At 61.8% G+C, this 25100-nt stretch overlaps 2 protein-coding genes across 7 annotated transcripts; one reads left to right on the top strand and one right to left on the bottom strand.

Annotated features, from left to right (window-relative positions):
* PLPPR3 (phospholipid phosphatase related 3) lies at positions 1-10450 on the top strand. The gene is made up of 8 exons (XM_016934373.4): positions 1-466; positions 796-896; positions 6286-6471; positions 6714-6855; positions 6960-7155; positions 7292-7349; positions 7435-7608; positions 8147-10450. Exons 2-8 carry the CDS (start codon positions 822-824, stop codon positions 9470-9472), a joined length of 2157 nt encoding a protein of 718 aa, XP_016789862.2. The 5' UTR covers positions 1-466; positions 796-821; the 3' UTR covers positions 9473-10450.
* Positions 9730-24839, bottom strand: PTBP1 (polypyrimidine tract binding protein 1). Of its 6 annotated transcripts, none has more exons than XM_001172084.7 (15): positions 24542-24839; positions 22603-22633; positions 18441-18516; positions 17867-18039; positions 17637-17783; positions 17373-17543; positions 17136-17246; positions 16894-17068; positions 16511-16588; positions 15524-15672; positions 14173-14206; positions 13623-13715; positions 13313-13529; positions 11428-11505; positions 9730-11354 (listed from the first exon to the last, which is right to left on the bottom strand). In XM_001172084.7, the coding sequence occupies exons 1-15, from the start codon at positions 24547-24549 to the stop codon at positions 11222-11224; spliced, it is 1674 nt and encodes a 557-aa protein (XP_001172084.2). In that variant the 5' UTR covers positions 24550-24839; the 3' UTR covers positions 9730-11221. The 6 variants fall into 6 exon arrangements, with proteins under 6 accessions (XP_001172084.2, XP_009432515.1, XP_003316017.1 ...); XM_009434240.5 differs by lacking the exon at positions 24542-24839 and adding an exon at positions 23501-24086; XM_003315969.7 differs by lacking the exon at positions 16511-16588.
* Between the last annotated feature and the right edge of the window lie 261 nt (positions 24840-25100).

Here is a 25100-nt window from a genome sequence, read left to right as displayed (position 1 = left end):
GCGGGGCGGGGGCAGTCGGAGCCGGCGAGAGACCGTGAGAGACACGGAGACAGTCAGAGACCCCGAAACCCCAACCCCCGCCCCCGCCTCCGCCCCCGTCTCGATGGCGCCCCCCGGGCCGACCGCAGCCACCCGGGAGGGGAGGACGGGACCGTCACCGCCGCAGGCCCGAAGGGAGGAGGACGCGACCCCCGAGCCCCGCCAGCCGTTCGCGCAGACCTGAGACCCCCGAGACCCCCGTCGGTGGGAGGCGGCGCCAGGGAGGCGGGGACGGTGCGCGGGGCCTGCGGAGGACGCGCCCAGACAAAGAGCCCCCGCCCCTGGCGCGGCGTCTGGGCTGCGGCGTCTGGGCGCGCGCGGGGGTCTCCGGGCCGGACCCTCCCCTCCCCCGCCCCCCTCCCCTTCCCGGCTCCCGGCCCCGCCCCACGGAGGAGACGCGCTTTGTGCTGGGCGCCGGCCGCGCCAGGTGAGGGGCGGTGGGGCTGGGGGCGCGGACCCAGCCTCCTCCGCCGCCCGGACCCCCAGTTCTCCCGGATGCCCACCACCACCACGCGGGGACTGGCTCCCGCCCGGAGACCCCCCGCCCTCCTCGGCGATCCCGGCCCCGACCCCCCGATCCCGGGGGTAGGGGCGCCCGGAAGCCGCGTCGTGGGCCGGGGCGCGGGGAGGCCGCGCGGACGCCGCTCTCTGCAGCCTCAGTTTCCCCGACCGCCCCTCCCCCGCCGGCGCCGGCCACCGTGTCCCCCCCGGGCTCCGCCTGCGCGCCCCCCTCCAGCGCCGCTTTCTCCCCTCCAGCCACGGCCTGCGGCGCCCGCGGCACCATGATCTCCACCAAGGAGAAGAACAAGATCCCGAAGGACAGCATGACGCTTCTGCCCTGCTTCTACTTCGTGGAGGTGGGTGGGGGTCGCGCTGGGGCCCGGGGGAGACGCCTCGGTTCCGCCCGCCCGCAGAGACCCCCGCGCTGGGGGACCAGAGCCGGCGCAGCTGCCCCCGCAGTGGCCTCGGGGCGGGGCAGGACCGGGGTGTCCGGCGGATGGGGGGCGGGGCAGGACCGGGGTGTCCGGCGGATGGGGGGTGGGGCAGAGGACTTGGGCTCTGCGGGTCGAGTAGGAGCTCCAGAGGCACCGAGGGGGGTCCAGGCCATGGGAACTGTGGGCAGGTGCTAGGAGGGGAGCCCTTCTGACCAAGGTGTGGTCAGAGGGGCTGGGGGTCGGGGGCTGGGGGCCTGGAGGGGGCGGGGAGGCCGGAGGGGATGGGGCTGGGTGCAGGTGCCGCTTGGGTTCCGAAGCCTCAGGGTCTGAGTTCATCTCTGCTAATGGTGAGGCTGGTGCCCTGCCCCTAATCTCTCTGGGCCTCCGCTTTTCCACTCCTGGAGCTGATAGGAATTAATATTTACAGAATACGGAAACCTGTTAGGCACATAGTGAGGAGTTTATGACCATAAATGGAACCCCCTGCCCTGTGCGGTGGCTCACGCCTATAATCCCAGCACTTTGGGAGGCCAAGGTGGGTGGATCACCTAGGTCAGGAGTTCGAGACCAGCCTAGCCAACATGGTGAAACCCCTCTCCATTAAAAATACAAAAATTAGGCTGGGCACTGTGGCTCACGCCTGTAATCCCAGCACTTGGGGAGGCCGAGGTGGGCAGATCACCTGAGGGCAGGAGTTCAAGACCAGCCTGGCCAACATGGTGAAACCCCATCTCTACTAAAAAATACAAAAAAATTAGCCGGGTATGTTGGCTTATGCCTGTGAGCCCAGCTACTCGGGAGGCTGGGGCAGGAGAATCGCTTGAACCCAGGAGGTGGAGGTTGCAGTGAGCAGAGATCATGCCACTGCACTCCAGCCTGGGCAACAGAGCAAGGCCCTGTCTTAGGAAAAAAAAAAAAAAAAAAGAAGACAATAAATGCAATAAATGGAGCCCCCTGCCCTGTGCGGTGGCTCACGTTTGTCATGTTTGTAATCGCAGCACTTTGGGAGACCGAGGTGGGAGGATCGCTTGAGGCCAGGAGTTTGAGACCAGCCTGGGCAACACAGCAAGATCCCATCTCTACAAAAAAAATTAAAATATTAGTTGAGCGTGTGCTGCGTGCCTTTATTCTCAGCTACTTAGGAGGCCGAGGTGGGAGGATTGCTTGAGCCCAGGAGGTTGAGGCTGTAGTGAGTTGTGATCACACCACTGCACTCCAGCCTGGATGACACTCTGTCTCTAAAACAAAAAAGCTACCATTTTGGCACACACCTGGCTCAGGATGGTAGAGTAACTTAAGGCTGGGGTGGTGGCTCACGCCTGCGATCTCAACACATTTGGAGGCCCAGGCAGATGGATTGCTTGAGCCCAAGAGTTCAAGACTAGCCTGGGCAACATGGCAAAAACCCGTCTCTACAAAATTTTAAAAACAGAAAAAATAGCTGGGCGTGGTGGTGTGCAGCTGAGGTCTCAGTTACATAGGAGCCTGAGATGGAGGATGACTTGAGCCCAGGTGGCGGAGGTTGCAGTGAGCCAAGATCACACCACTGCACTTCAGCCTGGATGACAGAGCCAGACCCCATCTCAAAAAATAAAATAACTTTAATCCATCGTTGCATGTCAGGCCAGGAAAACCGGCTCTAGTGATGGGCCTTCCAGAGCCTCGATGGAAGACGGGACCCTAGTCTCAAGGAAGCAGTGACCCATGCAGGTCACACGGCCGGCGGCTGGCCTGTAATCCGTTACCTCACACCCGGGCAAGTGGGTCCCTCCCAAACACAATATCATTAAGTTACCCACATCACTTCATAGAAAATCTGTTTATTTTTTGAAATTGCATTTAAATTCCTGTTGCAGGACGGGCATGGTGGCTCACGCCTATAATCCCAGCACTTTGGGAGGCCTAGGTGGGCGGATCACAAGGTCGGGAGATCGAGACCATCCTGGCTAACACGGTGAAACCCCGTCTCTATTAAAAATACAAAAAATTAGCCGGGCGTGGTGGCGGGCGCCTGTAGTCCCAGCTACTCGGGAGACTGAGGCAGGAGAATGGCGTGAACCCGGGATGTGGAGCTTGCAGTGAGCCGAGATCGTGCCACTGCACTCCAGCCTGGGCGACAGAGCGAGACTCCAAAAAAAAGTATGTATTTAGTAGAGACAGGGTCTTACGATGTTGCTGAGGCTAGCCTTGAACTCCAGGCCTCAAGTGATCTTCCTGCCTCGGCCTCCCAAAGCACTGGAATTACAGGTGTGAGCCACTGCGCTCGGCCTTATTATTATTATTTTATTTTTTATTATTATTTTTTGAGATGGAGTCCTGCTGTCTTGCCCAAGCTGGAGTGCAGTGGAACAATATCAGCTCACTGCAACCTCCACCTCCCGTCCTCAAGCGATTCTCCCACCTCAGCCTCCGGAGTAGCTGAGACTACAGGCACGCACCAGCACGCTGGGCTAATTTTTGTATTTTTAGTACAGGTGTGGTTTCACCACGTTGGCCAGGCTGGTCTCAAACTCCTGACCTCAGGTGATCTGCCCGTCCCGGCCTCCCAAAGTGCTGGGATGACAGGCGTGAGCCACCGCACCCGGCCCATGGTTAGATATTTTGAAGGCCGCGCCCAGGCCCCACCTCAGACCCTCCCCGGGCTTGATGCTGTCTGCCTGCCCCAGCAAAATCATGCTGATAATGAAAGTGGAGAGAACAAGTAGATAGTTGCTAGGGGCCACCTCCCATGTTGACTCATCTCCACCTGAGCCCTTGGAGGCGGCTACTTTATCATTCCCATTTTGCAGCTGGTGAGACTGAGGCACAGGGGGTCTGCTGGCCGCCCACAGGTTAAAGTGGGTGGTTTTCAAACCGGGTGTCAGGTGCAAACAAACGCTGCTACCCACTTTCCGCGTCTGCCCCGGGCCTCGTGCCTGCATGCAACAGGCGCTCAATGAATGCTCACTGGACATGAACTCAGCTCCCTCGATCCAATTCCGCCCTGGGATGTTCAGTGATGGCTTTTCCCTTCCTGGAGCCCCCAGCCCTGACCTGTGCCCTCCCCAGGACTGGACTGAGGGCTGAACCCCTGCTAAGATGCCATAACAAGGCAGAAATTACGACTGGGGCCATGCCTGAGCAAGGTCACTCATGCCTGTAATCCCAGCACTTCAGGAGGCCGAGGCAGGTGGATTACTTGAGGTCAGAAGTTCGAGGCCAGCCTGGGGAACATGGTGAAACCCCGCCTCTACTAAAAATACAAAAAATTAGCCAGGTGTGGTAGTGCACGCTTGTAATCCCAGCTACTTGGAAGGCTGAGGTGGCAGGATCTCTTGAACCTGGAGGCGGAGTTTGCAGTGAGCCGAGATTGCACCACTGCACTCCAGGCTGCGTGACAGAGTGGGGGAAAAAAAAAGGCTTGAGGCCATGGCTGGGTGCGGTGCCTCACGCCTCTAATCCCAGCACTTTGGGAGGCCAAGGCGGGTGTATCACTTGAGCCTAGGAGTTCGAGACCAGCCTGGGCAACATGACGATACCCTGTCTCTACTAAAAATACAAAAACCCAGGAGGCGGAGGTTGCAGTGAGTTGAGATGGCACCACTGCACTGCAGCCTGGGCAACAGAGCAAGACTGTTGTGGATGGACAGATGGGTAGATGGATGAGTAGGTGGATAGATGGGTAGGTTGGTAGATGGGTGGGTGGGAGGGTGGATAGATGGATGGATGGATGGGTGATCAATGGATGGATGGGTGGCTGGATAGGTGGGTGGGTGGGTGGATGGATGGATGGATGGACAGTTGGGTGGGTGGATAGATGGATGGCTGCATGGGTGGATGATGGATGGATGAATGGATAGATGAATGAATGGCTAGGTGATGGATGGATGGATGGGTACTGTTGGGTGCATGGGTGGAGAATGGGTGGATGGATGATGGGTGGGTGGATGGATGGATGAATGAATGGCTGGGTAATGAATGGACGGATGGATGGACGGTTGGGTGGGTGGATAGATGGATGGTACCATTGGGTGCATGAGTGGATGATGGATGGATGGATAGATGAATGAATGGCTGGATGATGAATGGATGGATGGATGGATAGGTACTGTTGGGTGCATGGGTGGATGATGGATGGATGGATAGATAGATGAATGAATGGCTGGGTGATGAATGGATGGATGGACGGTTGGATGGATGGATAGGTGGATGGGTGGGTGGGTGGATGGATGGATGGATGGACAGTTGGGTGGGTGGATAGATGGATGGCTGCATGGGTGGATGATGGATGGATGGATGGATAGATGAATGAATGGCTAGGTGATGGATGGATGGATGGATGGGTACCGTTGGGTGCATGGGTGGAGAATGGGTGGACAGATGATGGGTGAGTGGGTGGATGGATGATGGGTGGGTGGATGGATGGATGAATGGCTGGGTAATGAATGGACGGATGGATGGATGGGTGGGTGGGTGGGTGGATGGACAGTTGGGTGGGTGGATAGATGGATGGTACCATTGGGTGCATGAGTGGATGATGGATGGATGGATGGATAGATGAATGAATGGCTGGATGATGAATGGATGGATGGACGGATGGATGGATGGGTACTGTTGGGTGCATGAGTGGATGATGGATGGATGGATAGATGAATGAATGGCTGGGTGATGAATGGATGGATGGATGGGTGGGTACCGTTGGGGGCATGGGTGGAGGATGGGTGGATGGATGGATGGTACCATTGGGTGCATGAGTGGATGATGGATGGATGGATGGATGAATGAATGGCTGGGTGATGAATGGATGGATGGACGGTTGGATGGATGGGTAGGTGGGTAGATGGGTGGGTGGGTGGATGGATGGACAGTTGGGTGGGTGGATAGATGGATGGCTGCATGGGTGCATGATGGATGGATGGATGGATAGATGAATGAATGGCTAGGTGATGGATGGATGGATGGATGGGTACCGTTGGGTGCATGGGTGGAGAATGGGTGGACAGATGATGGGTGGGTGGGTGGATGGATGAATGGATGGATGGTTCCCAGGGGTGGATGGGTGGGTGATGGGTCGGTGAGTGGGTAGATGTTGGGGGCATAGGTGTTTGGGTGGATGGAGGATGAGTGAGTGGGTGTGTGATGTGTAGATGGTCGAGTTACGGATGGAGCATCTGTGGATGGATGAATAACTCATGGGGGAAAGAGTGGCTGGGAGCGGGTTGGATCTGTGGATAGGTGAGTGAGACGGTGGATGGCCCTGAATTCATGGAGGGCTGGACAGACGCCTCCATGAGGGAGAGCAGGGTGAACCTGGCCCACCTTGTCCCCACAGCTGCCCATAGTGGCTTCTTCCATCGTATCCTTGTACTTCCTGGAGCTGACCGACCTCTTCAAGCCGGCCAAAGTGGGCTTCCAGTGCTATGACCGCACTCTCTCCATGCCCTACGTGGAGACCAACGAGGAGCTCATCCCGCTGCTGATGCTGCTCAGCTTGGCCTTCGCGGCCCCTGCCGCCTCGGTGAGCACCCGCACCGGGGCCTGTGCCAGCCTGTGGGCACCACGGCTGGGAGCCCACCCCCGCCACCTCGGTGAACATCCACACCGGGGCCTGTGCCAGCCTGTGGGCACCGCGGCCACTGCCACCTCAGTGAGCACCCACACCGGGGCCTGTGCCAGCCTGTGGGCACTGCAGATGGGAGCCCGCCTGAGCGCCCCCTCCCTGTGGGCACCGAGGCCTGAGCAACCCCTCCCTGTTGGCAGATCATGGTGGCCGAGGGCATGTTGTACTGTCTGCAGTCCCGGCTGTGGGGCCGTGCCGGGGGGCCCGCCGGGGCGGAGGGCAGCATCAACGCCGGCGGCTGCAACTTCAACTCCTTCCTGCGGCGTACGGTGCGGTTTGTGGGTGAGTTGCGGGACGCGCCCCAACCCTGAGCTACCTCCACATGCAGGGGGTGGGGCTGTCCCGGGTCCCCAGCTCCCCGCCTGGCCGAGCCTTCCGCCCCGCAGGTGTCCACGTGTTCGGCCTGTGTGCCACAGCCCTGGTGACGGACGTGATCCAGCTGGCCACGGGTTACCACACTCCCTTCTTCCTCACCGTCTGCAAGCCCAACTACACTCTCCTGGGCACGTCCTGCGAGGTCAACCCCTACATCACGCAGGACATCTGCTCCGGTCACGACACCCACGCCATCCTGTCTGCACGGTGAGCCGGACCCCTAACTCCCCTGGCTGGGAGCCTTCTTCCGCCCCGGTGAACATGCGGGGAAACAGAGACACAGAGAGGCCACTGGAGCTGGGGTCCCCAGGTGGGCGGGGCTCACGCTGGACGCCTCTTACAGGAAGACCTTCCCGTCCCAGCACGCCACGCTGTCAGCCTTCGCCGCGGTCTATGTGTCGGTGAGTCCGGCCCCTCGCTGCCCTTCCCAGGCCCTCTTGCTGACCCGTGGGGAGCCCTCCCTGACCCCAACCCCCATGCCCCCAGATGTACTTCAACTCGGTCATCTCGGACACCACCAAGCTGCTGAAGCCCATCCTGGTCTTCGCCTTTGCCATCGCCGCGGGCGTTTGCGGGCTCACGCAGATCACGCAGTACCGCAGCCACCCGGTGGACGTGTATGCCGGCTTCCTCATCGGGGCGGGCATCGCTGCCTACCTGGTGAGTGGCAGGTTCTGATGGGGGTCGGCATGGGTTCCCAGGGGATCTGAGGGGGGAGGCGTGAGTGCCCACAGGGCCTGAGTGGGGAAGCTGGCCCAGGGGTCTGAGGTGGGAGGCAGGCTCAGGGGGTCTGACAGGGGAGGCTGGTAGCCTGAGGGGGGAGGCATGGTTCCCAGGGGTTCTGGCGGGGGGCTGGCCCAGAGGGTCTGAGGGGGGAGGCATGGGTGCCCAGGGGCTCTAGGGGGGAGGCACGGGTGCCCAGAGTGTCTGAGGGGATAGACGTGGGTCCCGAAAGGGTCTTAGGGGGAAGGCATGGGTGCTGAAGTGTCTCGCCCTTGGAATGCTGGAGTCAGAATCCCGTGGGCTCAGACCTGCCCGATGTGCTGGGTCAGCAACCTTGGGGTGGGAACTGGTCCCACTGGACAAGAGCTTGCCAGCCCCCACCCCCGGCCCAAAGCCCCCCACGGCAAGTCCAACGATCACAGGGGAGGAGCCCTCTGAGCCCCAGGCCTCACCCCCAGGCCCCTCTCCCCGACAGGCCTGCCACGCGGTGGGCAACTTCCAGGCCCCACCTGCAGAGAAGCCCGCGGCCCCGGCCCCCGCCAAGGACGCGCTGCGGGCCCTGACGCAGCGGGGCCACGACTCGGTTTATCAGCAGAATAAGTCGGTGAGCACCGACGAGCTGGGGCCCCCAGGGCGGCTGGAGGGCGCGCCCCGGCCCGTGGCCCGCGAGAAGACCTCGCTGGGCAGCCTGAAGCGCGCCAGCGTGGACGTGGACCTGCTGGCCCCGCGCAGCCCCATGGCCAAGGAGAACATGGTGACCTTCAGCCACACGCTGCCCAGGGCCAGCGCGCCCTCGCTGGACGACCCCGCGCGCCGCCACATGACCATCCACGTGCCGCTGGACGCCTCGCGCTCCAAGCAGCTCATCAGCGAGTGGAAGCAGAAGAGCCTGGAGGGCCGCGGCCTGGGGCTGCCCGACGACGCCAGCCCCGGGCACCTGCGCGCGCCCGCCGAACCCATGGCGGAGGAGGAGGAAGAGGAGGAGGAGGAAGAGGAAGAGGAGGAGGAGGAAGAGGAGGAGGACGAGGGCCCGGCCCCGCCCTCGCTCTACCCCACCGTGCAGGCGCGGCCGGGGCTGGGGCCTCGGGTCATCCTCCCACCGCGCGCGGGGCCGCCGCCGCTGGTGCACATCCCGGAGGAGGGCGCGCAGGCGGGGGCCGGCCTGTCCCCCAAAAGCGGCGCCGGGGTGCGCGCCAAGTGGCTCATGATGGCCGAGAAGAGCGGGGCGGCAGTGGCCAACCCTCCGCGGCTGCTGCAGGTCATCGCCATGTCCAAGGCTCCGGGCGCGCCGGGCCCCAAGGCGGCCGAGACGGCGTCATCGTCCAGCGCCAGCTCCGACTCCTCGCAGTACCGGTCGCCGTCGGACCGCGACTCCGCCAGCATCGTGACCATCGACGCGCACGCGCCGCACCACCCCGTGGTGCACCTGTCGGCCGGCGGCGCGCCCTGGGAGTGGAAGGCGGCGGGCGGCGGGGCCAAGGCGGAGGCCGACGGCGGCTACGAGCTGGGGGACCTGGCGCGCGGCTTCCGCGGGGGGGCCAAGCCCCCGGGCGTGTCCCCCGGCTCGTCGGTCAGCGACGTGGACCAGGAGGAGCCGCGGTTCGGGGCCGTGGCCACCGTCAACCTGGCCACGGGCGAGGGGCTGCCCCCGCTGGGCGCGGCCGATGGGGCGCTGGGCCCGGGCAGCCGGGAGTCCACGCTGCGGCGCCACGCGGGCGGCCTGGGGCTGGCGGAGCGCGAGGCGGAGGCGGAGGCCGAGGGCTACTTCCGCAAGATGCAGGCGCGCCGCTTCCCCGACTAGCGCGGCGGGGCCGGGGGCGGGCGGGGGGCGGGCCGAGGGCGCGGGCGGCCGCGCGGATGCTCAATAAAGCGGCAGAAACCGAGGTCGGGCTCTTGGTCATTCGCTCTGGCCCGCACGCCCCACGAAGGGACCCCCACTCTCAGGGCCGGGCCCACCCCGCCCGTGGCCCCACCTGGCGCTTCGGCGGACACCCGGGCGGGAGCCGGGGCCGCCCGCGGCACAGAAAGAGGAAACCAGCAATGAAGGCGGAACGGAGCGAGGATACAGAAGATTTATTCAAAGTCCAGGTACAGACTGGCCAACCTGCCTCTACAGCGTCCACAGCGAACACAGGGCTAGACAAGGGAGGAGTTTCTCAAACGGTTTTAATCGGTTCTCTCCGCGTCACAAGCCATCGGGTAAGGCAACGGAATGTGCGTGGGGTCCCCTGTGGCTCCGCGGTCACAATACTGAGCCTGGAATTGCTGTTAGCAAAATATACATTTGTGTCACCATAAAAAACCGCGCCGCCGCCCCTCGGGTCTCACAACAGGTATAAAAAATTATAAATATTTACACCCTTGTTACACTCTTTTACGGAAAGGGGATCCTAGGAAAGCCCCCGGGACAGGACGCGGGGGCGGTAGAAAGAGCACAGAGAAGACAGGAGGAGCGCCCGCCTTCCGGGTCCCAGCATCAGAGGCAGGCAAAACACAGAAATGAGACTTTGGTCCAAAATTTGAAGGAAGAAAAAACCCTGAAGAAGTTTGAGAGCAAGTTTTCTAGGCGACTGCAGGTGAAGGCGTGGTGTAAGGCAACCGGAGGCGATGCCAGAGGCGGCGACACGCCCGCCCCTTCCCTGAAGCTCAGGGGCTCTAAGATAGGACCGGGGCTCCCTGTGCCTGACCCGCTGGGCGGCCCCGCCTGCTCTCTGGAAACTGGGTCCTGCCTGTGACTTAATTACAAGGAATAAAATAAAAGTAACAGCATACAAGGTAATACCACAAGGAAGTTTAGATTACACTCATACCATTGTATCATCTTGCTATAAAAAGTTACTTAAAACTATTTCTTTTGCATATAAATGAAAAAAGATTAGAATATTTGGTCAACTGGAAATATTGCTAGGCACAGACGTCTGCAACTGCAAAGTATATAATACAGAGATTATGTCGACCAGCTCCGCAGCTGGAGCAGCGGGGAACCCGCCTGGGGGCAGAAGGGAAGGCCCTGGGGGGCGGGGTGGAGGGAAAATCACGTGACTTGATTAGAGGGCTGGGGTTGGGGTGTCGCAGCCGCGGCCGCCGCGCCCTAGCTACATGATCCTGCAGGAGCCGGCCAGGCCCCCTGCCTCTCTCTGGTGTGACCCCCCCCACCCCTTGGGTCCCCAGGACACCCCGGGTGGGTGTGTGGCTGCAGGAAGGCAGGTTTTTTAAGGCACAAGGAAGCCAAGTCGTGGTCGGGGCGCCCACCTGCAGGCCCCACGCCCAACACAGGCCCCACCAAGGCATGGCCCCGAGGGTCTGGCCCCGGGTGTGGAGGGCCGGGCACTCCCGCTGCCACAGTCACCAAGAGCCTGAGCTGTCCCCGTCACCGCAGGGTGAGCAAGGTGAACTAGATTTAATTTTTTTAAAAACAGGTAAACTGATTTCTCTTTAAAAAAATAAAATCTCTGGTCTGCTAAGGTCACTTCAGCTGTTTTTAAAGTGGCTTTTCTCTGGAATGATGGAAGTTGTCGCCAGGGGGCCCGGCCGTGGGGGGCCTGTGCCCCTAGATGGTGGACTTGGAGAAGGAGACCCGCAGGTGGTGGTTCTCCCCGAGGTCGTGGTTGTGCAGGTCAATGAGGGCCTGGACCGCCTCCTCCACGGAGCCCATCTGGATCAGCGCCATCTTGCGGTCCTTCCTGCAAGACAGGGGGTCAGGGCCGGCCGCGGGGCAGCCTGGGGAGAGCCAGGGACAGCCCGCCTCATACTCACTGGAAGAACTTGAATCCTTTGACGACGCCCCCATTGCTGGAAAACAGGACCTTGAGATCCTCCTCGGAGACTGAGGGCCTGTGGGAGGAGAAAGGCGTGAGCCTGGGGCCGCGTGGGGGCGGGGGCGCCCAGTCAGGTCCGCGAGGCTTTCCCCAGACTAGTTTTCAGAGTGGCCGAGGAAGGCGTAGGGCCTTTTAGGAGCCCAGAAATGGGGTATCAAATCATGTCCACAATGGTCTGAAGCAGCTTCTAACGAAACCAGGCATCTACAAGTTTGCAGAAACAGAGTACCACGCTCCTCCACTTTTTTTTTTTTTTTTCAGACGGAATCTTGCGCTGTCGCCCAGGCTGGAGCACAGTGGCGTGATCTCAGCTCACCACAACCTCCGCCTGCAGGTTCAAGTGATTCTCCTGCCTCAGCCTCCCAAGTAGCTGGGATTACAGGCACGCGACACCATGCCAGGCTGATTTTTTTATTTTTAGTAGAGACGGGGTTTCGCCAGGTTGGTCTTGAACTCCTGACCTCAGGTGATCTGCCTGCCTCGGCCTCCTAAAGTGCTGGGATGATAGGCGTGAGCCACTCTGCCAGGCCCCTTGTTGATTTTCTGGTAACATTTCACAAGTAACGTGTTAAATATCAAAAGGCTTACTACTGGTTGACATGCTTGGGGCCAGATATACCTGCATTTCCAAATACTTGCAGTATATATTTTTTACAGACAGGGTCTCACTCTGTCGCCCAGCCTGGAGTGTGGCAGTGCAATCACAGCTCACTGCAACCTCAACCTCCTGAGCTCGAAGTGAACCTCCCACCTCAACCTCCCAACCCGAAGGAGCTGGGACCTGAGGTGCACACCACCACTCCTAGCTAATTTTAACCAATTTTTCTTGTAGAGACAGAGATCTCACTTTATTGCTCAGGCTGGTCTTAACTCTTGGGTTCAAGCAATCCCCTGCCCGGCCCCCCATAGTACTGGGATTATAAAGGTGTGCATTAGGCCAGGTGTGGTGGCTCCCACCTGTCATCCCAGCACTTTGGGAGGTCGAGGCGGGTTGATCACGAAGTCAGGAGATCGACACCATCCTGGCTAACACAGTGAAACCCCGTTTCCACTAAAAATACAAAAAATTAGCCGGGCGTGCTGGCGGGCACCTATAGTCCCAGCTCCTCGGGAGGCTGAGGCAGGAGAATGGCATGAACCCGGGAGGCAGAACTTGCGGAGATCCCGCCACTGCACTCCAGCCTGGGCGACAGAGCGTGACTCCATCTCAAAATAAGTAAAATAAATAAATAAATAAATGTGGCTAGGCATGGTGGCTCACGCCTGTATCCCAGCACTTTGGGAGGCTGAAGCGGGCGGATCACAAGGTCAGGAGATCAAGACCAGCCTGGCCAATATGGTGAAACCCCGTCTCTACTAAAAATACAAAAATTAGCCAGGTGTGGTTGTGGGTGCCTATAGTCCCAGCTACTCGGGAAGCTGAGGTGGCACAATCACTTGAACCCAAGAGGCGGAGGTTGCAGTGAACCAAGATCGTTCCACTGTCCTCCAGCCTGGGTGACAGAGCAGGACTTCGCCTCAAACAATATAAATAAATAAATAAATGTGTGCATGACACATTTTCACAGGGAGCATCCCCTAAGCCAAATCCTCCAAAGTGTCCAACGACCCCTCCCTTGAGCAGCCCTCGGCTCAAGCTGTGTCCAACGACCCCCTCCCTTGAGCAGCCCTCGGCTCAAGCTCCAGGCCTTGCAGTACTTCAGGTTTGGGGTAAGAGGTGCCCGACCTGCACTCTGGAAACACCAGGGTCCACACACCGACGCGGTAGGACAGCCAAGCAGAGCCCTTGCCCGCCCCCGTGAGCTCCCCGGCCCAGCACTCACGGGATGTTGGAGAGGTGCAGCGTGGCCGAAGGTGGGAATATGTTCTGGAAGTTCTTGGAGCCCGGCTTCTTGAAGCGGTGCAGGGGTGAGTTGCCGTAGTCCTTGGTCAGGCCCTGGTCCTCCTGGCCCTCGCGGGGCAGCTGCACGTTCTGGTGCTTCGAGAGCGTGATGCGGATGGGCTTCCCGTGCAGCTTGTGCCCGTTCAGGTGGCTCATGGCTGGGGGAGCAGCACCCGCGTGACCAGGCGCCCGAGAGGGAACGCAGCCCCCGCCCCTGCCCCCTCCACCCCGGGGCCGCCCCGGCCTCTTACCCAGCTGGGCCTGGTTGCCGTCCGCCATCTGCACTAGGGCGTTCTCCTTCTTATTGAACAGGATCTTCACGCGCTGCACGTCACCGTAGACGCCTTCAAAAGCCCAGGGATGGGGCCTGAGTCTCCTGCTGCCTGCCCCGCCCATCTCCCCGTCAGCCCCGGTCCCGCGCACCCCCACAAGGCCCGGCTCAGCCCGGCCGGGTTTGCTTTATCGGCCACTGCGGAGCTGCGTCTCGCAGCCACAGGGCGCGCTAACAGGAGCAGCTCCGTTCAGCAAAGTCATAGCATCCAGGACAAGTAAGCTGCCAGCGGGTGGCCACGGTAGCATATGCCACCGACAGGTCTAACTCTGAAAAGCATGCAGGGCGATAAACCATGCGTACGTATCTACGGGACCAGATAAAATTCGCAAACCGAAAGCAAACCATAAAACGAGGCGGATGCCACGGAGCATCAGAGTGCCAAACCGCAAACTCATAATACGTCTCAGGGCATCAAAATCATCTCAATTAACGAAAACAAGGTAATAAAAGTGTGAACGATAACATACCGAAAAGAATAAAGAGGCTTTGGGGTGTGACTCTCTTTAGAGACAGCAGAGCAAGGCAGCGGAGGGACAGGGGAGAGGGAGAGGTCAAGGGGGGCGAGTTGCCAATCGTCCACACGAGGAAGACAGTCCCCGCAGGCGTGCAGTGGTTGATGGATGATGAAGTTGTCAGGATGTTAATATTCAAGGGCAGGTTGGTTTCCGGAGAGCAGGGTTTGAGGGGGAATTTTTGTTTTTTATTTGTTTATGTTTTTGTTTTGTTTCAAGCAACAACAGGAAGCAGAAGTACCGTGCAGTCAGTTGGCAAAGAAATTCCGGATCAGGGCAAGAAAAAAAATAGGGAAAGGGGAAGGGGAGAAAAGAAAAAAAGTAGCAAAAAAACACAGGTCAGTAAATACATAAGAAAATCAGGTAGTGTTCTATCAGTCACACTCCACACACATTCCAGTTACAGGTTTACCTCGAGGGGCACACAGTAAGAAAAGCACCTTCACTCACATGCCGGCAGAGACAGCGCTGCTGGAGGGGCTCCCAGAAGCCGATCCCAACCACGCCCCCCAGGAGCGCGGGTGCAGCTCCGCTCGCGGCCACCTCAGCCAAGCCCTGCAGCAGCGCTGTCTCCCGCGGCTGTGGCACAAGTCAGTCTCTAAGGACGATTACAGGCGTGAAGGGAGATCGAGTCTGTTAGTGCACGGCCTCGCTCAGGAGGAGCTGGAGGGACAGCACCCGGCTCGTGGTAAGAGGCAGAGGCAGGGAGTGCGTCCTGGGCCCCCGCGAGGGAGGGCCAGGCTGGGCACCGCCTTGAGGAAGTCACAGGAGTTGCCGGGAAACAGAACAGCCTGAAATGCTGATTCCAGGAGGATCCCATCCATCAAGAGTTACATATTTTGGGCCTCTTGTTTCACCCAAGCTCTCCCCGAGGGGAATTTAACCATTCTGAGAAATAACGGATCCACCAGTTAAGTGACAGGCTCTCGAGCCACAGGGGCTGCCCACACCCCGCCGCGCTAATAACCCTGTGTGTCCTGCTGACCAGCAGGGCGGCCTGCTGGGGCTCTGAACTGCGCGCCCTGCTCAGCTCCAAGTAACTTTTAGATTGCCTCCGGGTAACCAAAAAATAATTCATGCTGCATATCATGGAAGGGAAAACGCGAACCAAGATGTGAATTCAGGAAAACAGGAAAACTCAAGCCATCTTGGAAAAGGAGGGTCTCAGCGCTGCAGCAGAGGGGCTGCCGGGGCAGAGGCGCAGACACAGCGAGGGGCGGCGCTGCTCCGGGACCCGAGCCCGAGCACAACATCCCCTGCTCGCTCTTCCGGGAGGAACGGCGGCGCGGAGGAAAAGCCCACGTACCTCTGGGTTGAGGTTGCTGACCAGCAATACAGAATTTCCTGCCCCCGCCAGGCCCGGGATGGCGATCCGGCCTGCCGCCGCAGCTGCCGCCGCCGCCGAGGGGATGGCCAGGGGGGCCAGGGCGCCGTGGACGTTGGGAACGGAAAGGCCTGGAAAAGCAGGAGGTGAGATGAACGGCGGCGCCCCCCACTCCACCGCAGAGTGGGAGAGGCCGACGCTCCCCGTCCTCATGCACCGAGGAGCCGAGCCGCGCGGGAGGCGGCCCTGGCTCTGGCCCTACCCTGGGTGCCTGTGGGGTCGCCCGACCCCCGCACAGCCACCCGCCGGCTCCTGCACCAGCGCCCGCCTCTCCTCACAGCACGGGCCGGGCCGGGCCTGGGCTCATCTGCATGCGCCCCGCCCACAGCACAGAAAAGCTCCGGCTCCGCCAGCACAGACACGGGGCCCTCGGCAAGCAGGGCCCGTCCCGGGACCACCGCGCATGCGCGCCCATGCCTCCATGCAGACGAGGCGGCCGCCGGGCGGCACGCGCTGCTCCGTCCACGGCCAGCACTGGGGCGGCCGGGTCCCGGTCCCAGAAGGGAAGCGGGAGGACGGCCACGCACACACGTCCCGCCGCCGGTCATGCTGCTCAGCCTCGGGCCGCGCGCTTACCAGGCCACTCAAATTCAACTACTAGAGACATCCCTCCAACCACTGGCGGTCCTCGCGCTCGCCCGGAGGTGCTTGAAGGGAACCAGACCACAAAGACTGTGCGATTAGCGGCTTCTGGCTGGCGCCGTCCACACGTGGGCCTCCACAGCCCTGTCCTACCACTGCCCTGGCCAAGCCTGCTCTGTGGACGTGGCGTCCCCTCTCCCGGGAAGGGCCCCTGACCTGGCACTCGAGTGCCCAGTCCGCCCAGGCTGCCGCCGTGGATGCGGAGCTGCCTGGGAAGGTGGTGTGGGCATGCAGTCGCTGGGGAACCAAGACCAAGCGTTTGAATACCTGCAGCTTGAGGAATGGCAAAGGTGGGAGGGAAACCAGCTCCTGCATACGGAGAGGCTGAGATTATACCAGGTGCACCTAGAAATAAATGAGACACTAATCATCGCACCCACAACCTCCACCGCGAGCGGGCGCTGTGCTGTGGGATGGGCCCCAACCCGGCCGGCGGGCGGCCCCGGCAGAGCCTTCGCGGGCAGATCCGCTGCTCCGGGGGGGGGCCGTGGTCCCGACGTGGGGGGCACTGGACCGTGCTGTGCTGGCCGTGCAGAGAGCAGCAGGCGCATCACCCTGGTGCAGGGCCGGGCCCGTGCCGCTGGGGCTCCGGACTGAGCGGCCCTAACAGACCACTCTGCATACTGGCGCCGCGTCGGGCAGCCTCTTACCGAAGGCCGCGGCCATGGTCTGGTCCAGCGAGGGCTGGCTGTCCCCGGAAGGCAGGTCTGGGCGTGTGTAGTCGCGGCTCTTGTCATTGTTGTACTTGACGTTGAGGCTGGTGAGCTTGGAAAAGTCGATGCGCAGCGTGCAGCAGGCGTTGTAGATGTTCTGCCCGTCCAGCGACTGAGGGGAGAGGGACCGTGAGACGTGGCCGGGCCAGGGCGGGCGCCGTCCCGGGAACCCCACTCACCAGCTTGGCGTGCTGGGCGCTCACGGGGTCCGCATACTGCAGCAGGGCCTGGAACTGGTTGTTCTTGGTGAAGGTGATGATCTTCAACACTGTGCCGAACTTGGAGAAAATCTGCAGGTCCCGGGCCACAGCGTGAGCTCCTGCCCGGTGCCCACCAGCCCTGCCAGGCCCCTCCCGTGTGCCTGTGCCCACAGCAATAGCAGCTGACCTGCCCTGGCAGTGATGGGACCACCTCACCTGGTGCAGCACATCCAGGGTCACAGGGTAGAAGAGGTTCTCCACGATGATCCTGAGCACGGGGCTCTGTCCGGCCATCGCCATCCCTGCGTCCACGGCCGCCGCCGAGGCAGCCAAGGCCAGGTTCCCCGACTGGACCGAGTTCACCGCCTGCAGGGCCGCCTGGGCCCGCTGTGGGAGGCACGGCCGTGAGTCCCCGGCCCCTGCAGCTGGGCCCACCCCCGAGGTCCCCGGGCTGCTGGGGTCCGCCACGGGGCCACGCACCGCCTGGTTGGGAGAGCTGTCGGTCTTCAGCTCCTTGTGGTTGGAGAACTGGATGTAGATGGGCTGGCCGCGCAGCACAGGGGTCACCGAGGTGTAGTAGTTCACCATGGTGTTGGCAGCCTCCTCTGTGTTCATCTCAATGAAGGCCTGTGGGGGAGGCAGTGAGCGCTGGGCCCTCCTTGTCCCCGCCTGCACGGTGCGAGCACCCCGGAGAAACGCGGCTCAGGTACCTGGTTTTTCCCCTTCAGCATCAGGAGGTTGGTGACCTTCCCAAAGGGCAGCCCCAGGGAGATGACTTCCCCCTCCGTGACGTCGATGGGGAGCTTCCGGATGTGGATCACTCTAGAGGGGACGCCTGCGCTTCGGCTGTCACCTTTGAACTTCTTGCTGTCATTTCCGTTTGCTGAAAAGGGGGTGCCATGAGACGCAGGCACCAACTCGCATGAGCCCACAGAGGAAGGTCCCTGCTATCCCCCTAGAGCCCTGCCTGCTACGGAGACCAACCCTGAGAGCCCCAGAAGGGTGCATGTGAACCAGCAGCGCGAGAGGGCAAGGCCTGCACGGTCAGGACCCCTGCTCCCGACAGCTCCTGACAACCCCCCCACAGGTCCAAGTGCCAGCCTGGACCATCCATCCAGCGCCTCCCTGGAAATTCTCTGCAGCGAGAACTTGGACCTGGGCCTGTAGCGTGGACCATGGGCCCCTGCAGTTGGAGATGGAAGGTAGAGTCCCAGAACAAGAACGTAAGGTTGTTCCAGGGAAAGACACCCACAGGTCTTGCCCTGGGCCGAGTCCCGGCCTTACCTGCAGAAGCCGAGTTGCTGCTCATGATAAACGGTCCGTTAGTGACACAAGTAGAGAAAAGCTCGTCAGATCCCCGCTGCAAGAGAAGGGACAACGCGGAGCTGCACTTCCCACCAGGCCAGAGCCTCCCTTCCCCACTGGCCGGCCCTGCTCCCACTTGGGCTGCCTGGGGTCCCAGACCCCCAACCCATACCCACACCCACACTTCCACGGCAGGGCAGCCCGAGCGCAGACCCAGCCCATGGACGCGCACAGCACCCCACAAGCTCCACGACCAAAACACTGCTCCTTTTTCCAAATTCTGGAAGCCCTGGGTACTCAGCCAGTGTGGGGCTGGGAGGCTCTCAGCTACGGAGGGCACCACGTACACTATCTCCACGGCCAACTCTGCTGTGGACGTGGCCTCACTGTGCTGCCGGCGGCCCTGGGCACAGGCCTGGGGCCTCAGCCACCAGCCAGCAGGGCAGGGGACCCCCTCCATGGAGCCAGCCCCCCCAGGAGCACACGGCAGGGCCCAGGCAGCCGTCCTCACTTCTGGTGGCCTCGCAAGAGAACCAAATTATAGCGCTGCCTCCCTCACTCTCGCAGGAGCCTCTCCTCTCCTGTTTTCCAGCCCGGAAAGGAAACCCGACCTCCGTCTCTGCACACGCGAGACTGAGGACTAGAGACACGGCCTCCCGCCCAGTGATCCGCTGGTATCGCGGCCGTGACTAGGGCCGGGGGAGCTCCACAGCGGCTCCATCACTTCTGACCTGTCCATTTTCTCTCCAGAAACAATCTATTCACTGGTTATTTCTATGTAATTGGATCAACTTCTAAGAATTGCACTAGACTGATGCTAGGCTCAGGACGGCAGACATCCCCCCCGCTGCAAGGATTGAAGACACACGTTTATTCAAAGAGTGAAATTGGAGGAGACGTTGGTTACGGCCCTTAGTTACACAAAAAACAAAGCTCGGGTCTGAGGACCTTGGAGCACAGGCGCTTGGTCTGCAAAGCGAGCCTCTGCAGGCGCTGAGGGCAGCAACGCCCAGGCCCCCCAGGACAGGGCCATCCCAGGGAACAAAGGAGCCTCCATCTCCCGTATCAGCAGTGAGGCCAAAAGCCTGCCCCCACCTGCTGAAGGGCCCAGGGCCATCGCATCAGAAAGAACCAGTGGATATCACACCCTGTCCCCCCTCAGACAACCCCCAGCTCCACACACCCCCATGCCTGGTCAAGGAGCTGCCCCCACACCTGGCCAAAGAGCCCCCACCAACGCTGGCCTCCCCGAGCCTGCGCTTGGTCTTAAGGCCGCCTCCCCTCCACCCACGTTCAGCTCCACTCCTGCCCTGGCCCTGGCTCAAGAGCTTCCTGGAAGGAAGACTGCCCGAGCCTCCAAAGCCCCACAGCTGCCTCCTCCCAACGCGGGCAAGAGCCTCAGGAGACTCCGGCACCTGCTCAAGGAGGATGGGGAACAGGGACTGGCCCCTGCCAATGAGACCTCTAACTGCAGCCCTGAGCCCCCCCAGCCAATCCCACAAGCACTCAGGGCGTCACCAAACAAGCAATCGAGCAGCCACAAGGGCCAGAACCAGGAATCGCTCAGGGTCCACAGGCCCGGCGCCCACCCAAATGGCACCTGTTCAGTCCCCAAGACTTTAGGGTCAAAGAATGAACAGTGTCAGGGCGGCCCTGAGGTTCCGGCCGGACAGATGAAGCCAAATACTGAAAACAGACCCTCGAGTCCTCTCCTCGCTTTCAGAGTCTGGGGCCCCCTATGAGCACAAGGCAGGGCTGCGCAGGCCCAGGGGAAAGGGGTCAGAGCCAGCCGCCTCAGGTGGAAACCACGCGATCAGAAAACACAGCAGTGCCAGGACCGGAGGAAGGGAGGACGGGAGGAAGGGAGGATGGGTGCACCTGAGACGCAGGGCCTCCAACCTTCGCCCCCCACAGGAAGTCGCTTCCTGTCTGCTCTCCCCTCCAGCTCAGAGGCTGGGGGAGCCCAGGAGCCAACCCCGTCTAGGACACCAGGGCTGGTCCTCCCCCAAGCTGGAGAGCGGCCAAGCGCCCATGCGGCTCCCATGTGCTGGCTGCACAAACCTTAAAAAGGGCATCTTGGACCCTGTCTTTGACTGGAGTGGTGGGCGGGGCCGCTTCCTCTGAGCGGTCCTCTTGGCCGCTTGCCTGAAGCCCTAATCTCATTCCCATGGGCAAGTGGCCTGGCATTGCCCACAACTGTCTGCGGCAGCAAACTCCACGCCTGCCCAGGCGGCACAGGCCGGCTTGGCTCAGCTCAACGGCGCCCCAGCAGAACGGAAGTGACACCTGGAGGCTCCGAGGCAGCAACCAGGAGACACGAGCTGGGCCTAGCGCCTCCACTGCCTTCACAGCAGCTGCCAGATACCCCAGGAGGGTCCCTTCAGGGCACCTGTCCTGAAGCACACAGATTGACAGGAAACGCCCCAGGACCCAGGACTTCCAGTCTGCAGCTGGGGCCCTACAGCACAGGTCCTAGGTGTCTTTAACCCCACACTGAATAAGAGCTTGCTCTATCCTGGACTAAAGGACAGCGTAGCCAGGTGTGGGCCCAGGTCAGCTGAGGGCTCCCTGGTGGTGGGGGGGAGGTGGGGTATCATCTGGGTACTACCCCGCCCTCCTACCAGGGCCTGCACCCAGCAGGAGCCCTAACCCTGCCCTGTGGCAAAATCCGTCCCGCAGGCTTCATGTCCTGGCTGGGCTTCAACGTCCCAGCCCAGGACCCCCTAGGAGGGGCTCAAGGACCACCCGATGGAAGCTGAGGGCCACTCCAGCTGGAAAGCAGGCCCACAGAAGCAGGGAAGAGACGACTGCCTGCAAGCCAGACACATCTAGGGATTGTTGCAAATGCTTCAGATGAAAGTACCTCTCCCTCCTCCCACACTGAACAAACAGGTTTTATCTCCAGGAAGATCGGGGCAGGCAGCGCGTAAAGACAGCAGTCCACTTGGGAAAAACCGAAACCTGGCCCAGGCACCACCGCTGACTGACCAGAAACCAACTGGCTGCTGGCTCAGGACGCCACCACTGTGGGCTCGCCCTGCGGGAGGCTCTTGGGGGACAAGCCCTGAAGTCGGGAGCCCCCTCAACCCACAATGACCAGCAGAATCATTAACCAACTACCCCAGCTAAGCGAGGACTACAGCTCCCTCGAGAATCGCCTCCCCAGGACCTTCTTCTTCTCCAGGTTCTGACCCCCTTTCCTCACATGCTGAGCCCTGGCCTCACCCTCCATGGGGCTGCAAGATTCCCACACCCCAGAGACGTGGCACATTCATTTTTCTCTTGCCCCAAACAACACCTTTGACAGTTTGCTGCTGTTCTAACCAGATGCCATCAAAGATACTTAATGTCAGCCGGGTCTGGTGGCTCACAACTGTAATCCCAGCACTTTGGGAGGCCAAGGGGGGTGCATCACCTGTGTTCCAGACCAGCCTGGCCAACAATGGTGAAACCCCATCTTTACCCCCCCCCCCAAAAAAAATACAAAAATTAGCTGGGCATGGTGGTGGGCACCTGTAATCCTGGCTACTCAGGAGGTTGAGGCAGGAGAATCGCTTGAACCTGAGAGGTGGAGGTTGCAGTGAGCCAAGATCGCGCCACTGCACTCCAGACTGGTGACAAAGCAAGACTCCATCTCAAAAATAAAAAACAAAAACAAAAACAAAAAAACTTAACGTCAAAATCAACCAGTAAATGCCCATCCTAGCCACTCAAATAGGCTGGATTCTGTCCAGGTCCCCTCCACAGCCAGGTGGCTCTCTTCCTATCAAAACCAAGAGTCTCCCAGGCAGCCACAACATGAGGTATCCCACTGAACGGCACGATTCCAGCCTCTAGAGGCAGAAGTTCCAAAGGCAGGCCTGGGGCACACAGAGCCCTCGCTGCTGACAGCAAGAACCGAAGAGCAGCTCAGATTCCAGACCTGACGGGCGGCCAGCAAACCCAAGCCCCCAAAACTCACGGGCACTGGAGCCCGGGGTTCAAACCCTACCGCCCAACTCCAGATTCCAGACCAAGGGTAGCGTGCCCCTTAGGAATGGAAAAGCGCCCTCTAGCCAACGCAACAGCGCTGGGGGGTGGCCCCCGGGGTCGGCACAAGGTCAGAGGGGCGTCACGGAGAAGCAAAGTGAGAAGTGCCTACCTTTGTACCAACGGCTATATCTGGGACAATGCTGTAGAGAGAGAGAAAGGAAACAACGTTAGCCTGGTGGCCACTCAGCAGCAGGAGCACCCGGCTGTCCCGGGGCCAGGAGAGCCCGTAGGTCCCTGCAGCTGCCACCTCCGCAGGGCTCCCTCTGGCTGCACGAGGCCCCGCTAGAGAAAGCTCAGAAGGGCAGGGAAGTGAGCCGTCCACTTGACTGCAACTTGAAAAGGGGCCACCATTGTCCTTTGGCGCCCCTCCCTCCCAGCAGGACCCCAGGCCCCACCTCTGGACCAGGCCCCACACGTCCCAAGACAAAGACACCCCCATCGGAAGCCCCGAGGGATGCTAGATGCCGCTGAGAGGGTTCAAGGGCTGCTGTGTGCTTTCCAGTAAGCTGGAAACGCCTCGGAGAGGCTGAAACTGGCAAACTCACAGGCCTGGGCCAGAGCTTCCACCCGGGTGGGGGTGGGCCCCCAAGAGGGTGCCTCTCAGCAGAGTGGAGCCCGATCCACCGAGGAGGGCAGGAGGCGGCCGTGGAAACCGTCAATAAAAATTAACAGACCGACCAGAACACAGCCTCAGTTACTGATCAACCCGAGCCCCGCCCGACCCGACTCTCCCTCCTCGGGACACCCCGGGGGGAAGGTGGGAAGAAAGCCGGACTGTCCGAGGCCCTCCCTTCAGCTCCGGCCAGGTCCTGACCCAACAGTGAGCCCCCCAAGGCGTCTCCCGGCCACTGCAACTCCCGGCGAGGCCTTAAGTGACTCGGAGCGTCCGTCGGAAGGGCAGCCTCCGGGCCTCCTGCCTCACTCCGGGAGGCGAGTGCGCGGCCCCCAAGCCCGCGGTGCTGGGTCCGAGAGCGGGGAGCCCTCGTCTCGCCGTCTGCAGGACCCACCTGCCCGCACGCATGCTAAGGGGTCCAGACCCACTCTAGGGCTGCGCCTCTTCTGACACCACGGACTGCACGGACCACGTTCTAACAGACTTTTAAAAGTGACTGAACCCAAGAAAAACTTCTCAGGAAAACGGAAAGAATGCGAAACATCTCCAGCCTCTCCCGCTTCCTATTCCCAGGGAGGGCCTCGCGCAGGAAGCGATCGGCGGGACACGGCCTTTCTGGAGGGGGCTCCCACCTCTCCCAAGGGAAGCCCGCCCAGCAAAGCCGCCCGGAAAGGCTGCCCCGGCCCGAGAGCCGGGAAGGCCCCTCCCCATGACGGCGCCCGCGGGGATCCCTGGAGAGGCCCCTCCGACCCCGGGGCAGAGGACAGACCCTCGGGGCGGCCGCTTCTCTCCCGAGATCACCGAAACCCCTTGGCCGCGGACCGGGGCGCACTGGGGGCAGGGATAGGGCGGGGAGCGCAGAGACTCGGGCCCGCGGCGAGGCCCCGGCGCCAGCTTTCCCTCCCGGCGGCCGCCCCAGGCCCGCCTGCGCTTCCGGGGCTGCGCCGGGGGCAGAGTCCGGGCGGCGGGAAAGGCGCGCGCCCCCGACGGCGGCCGCGCACGCGCGCTGGGGACAACGGGGACGCGCGACGGGCTACGCAGGCGCACGAGGGGCGCGGACGGGAGGCGGGAAGGGCCATCCGGGCGCGCGAGGGCCGGACGGGAAGCGGGAAGGGCCGCGCGCCGCCGAGGCGGGGCAAAGGCGAAGTGCGGGGCCGCGCGCGGAGGGGGAGGGGCGCGGGAGGCCGCGTGCGCTAGGGACGGGGCGCGCGGGGGCCGGAAGCGGGCCCGACGGGGGATGGGGACGCGGCCAGACCCCCGGGAAGCCCCTGGCCCGCCCCGCGCCCGCGCCCGCCACGCGGAGAGGAAGGGGAGAGCCCGCCGCCCCCTCCCGCCCGAGAGGTGGCGAGATCGGCCCCGGGGAGGCCGGCGCGGCGGCGGTGGCAGGGCTGCGGCGCGGGGAGGGCGGTGGGGCGCGGGGCGAGGTGCGACTCACCCGTCCATGGCACACAGAGCAGACCCGCGGGGGACGGAGTGGAGGCGCCGGAATAGCAGGAACCGACCCAACGGCTCCGAGTTATAGACTCACAAAATGGCGGAGACGCCCGCACACGTCCCCCGCGCGCGCTGCCCATTGGCTCCCGCTGCAGCCAGGGGGCGGGGAGAGCCCCGCGGGCCCCCGCCAGCACCTCCCACTGGCCAGAAAGCCGCCCGGGGGCGGGACCCAGAGAAATCGCAGGCGCCTATTGGGGGAGGCGGTTATTCCTCAAGGCCGAAGGCGGAAACGGCTTGTGGAGTCGGGGGAGGGGGAGAAAATGGGATCACGTGACGGCGTCTGAGCCAGTCAGCTGGCGCGTGGCTTTGCGGGAGACGCCATCTTGAGAGTGGGTACGTGGCGAGTCAGGCGGCGGGAAGCGTGCTTGGCCCAGGCTGCTGCCATCTTGCAAGTGGGCAGGACCCGCCCGCCTGGGCCGTGAGGGCAAAGGGAGTCGCATCGCCATCTTGGAGTCGGGCAGGAAACCCTCAGGGCTCCATGTTGCTTGTGGGCACATGGC

The sequence above is a fragment of the Pan troglodytes genome, chromosome 20, assembly GCF_028858775.2.
Source record: "Pan troglodytes isolate AG18354 chromosome 20, NHGRI_mPanTro3-v2.0_pri, whole genome shotgun sequence".
NCBI lineage: Eukaryota > Metazoa > Chordata > Mammalia > Primates > Hominidae > Pan > Pan troglodytes.
This window is presented reverse-complemented; position numbering and strand designations above follow the sequence as displayed.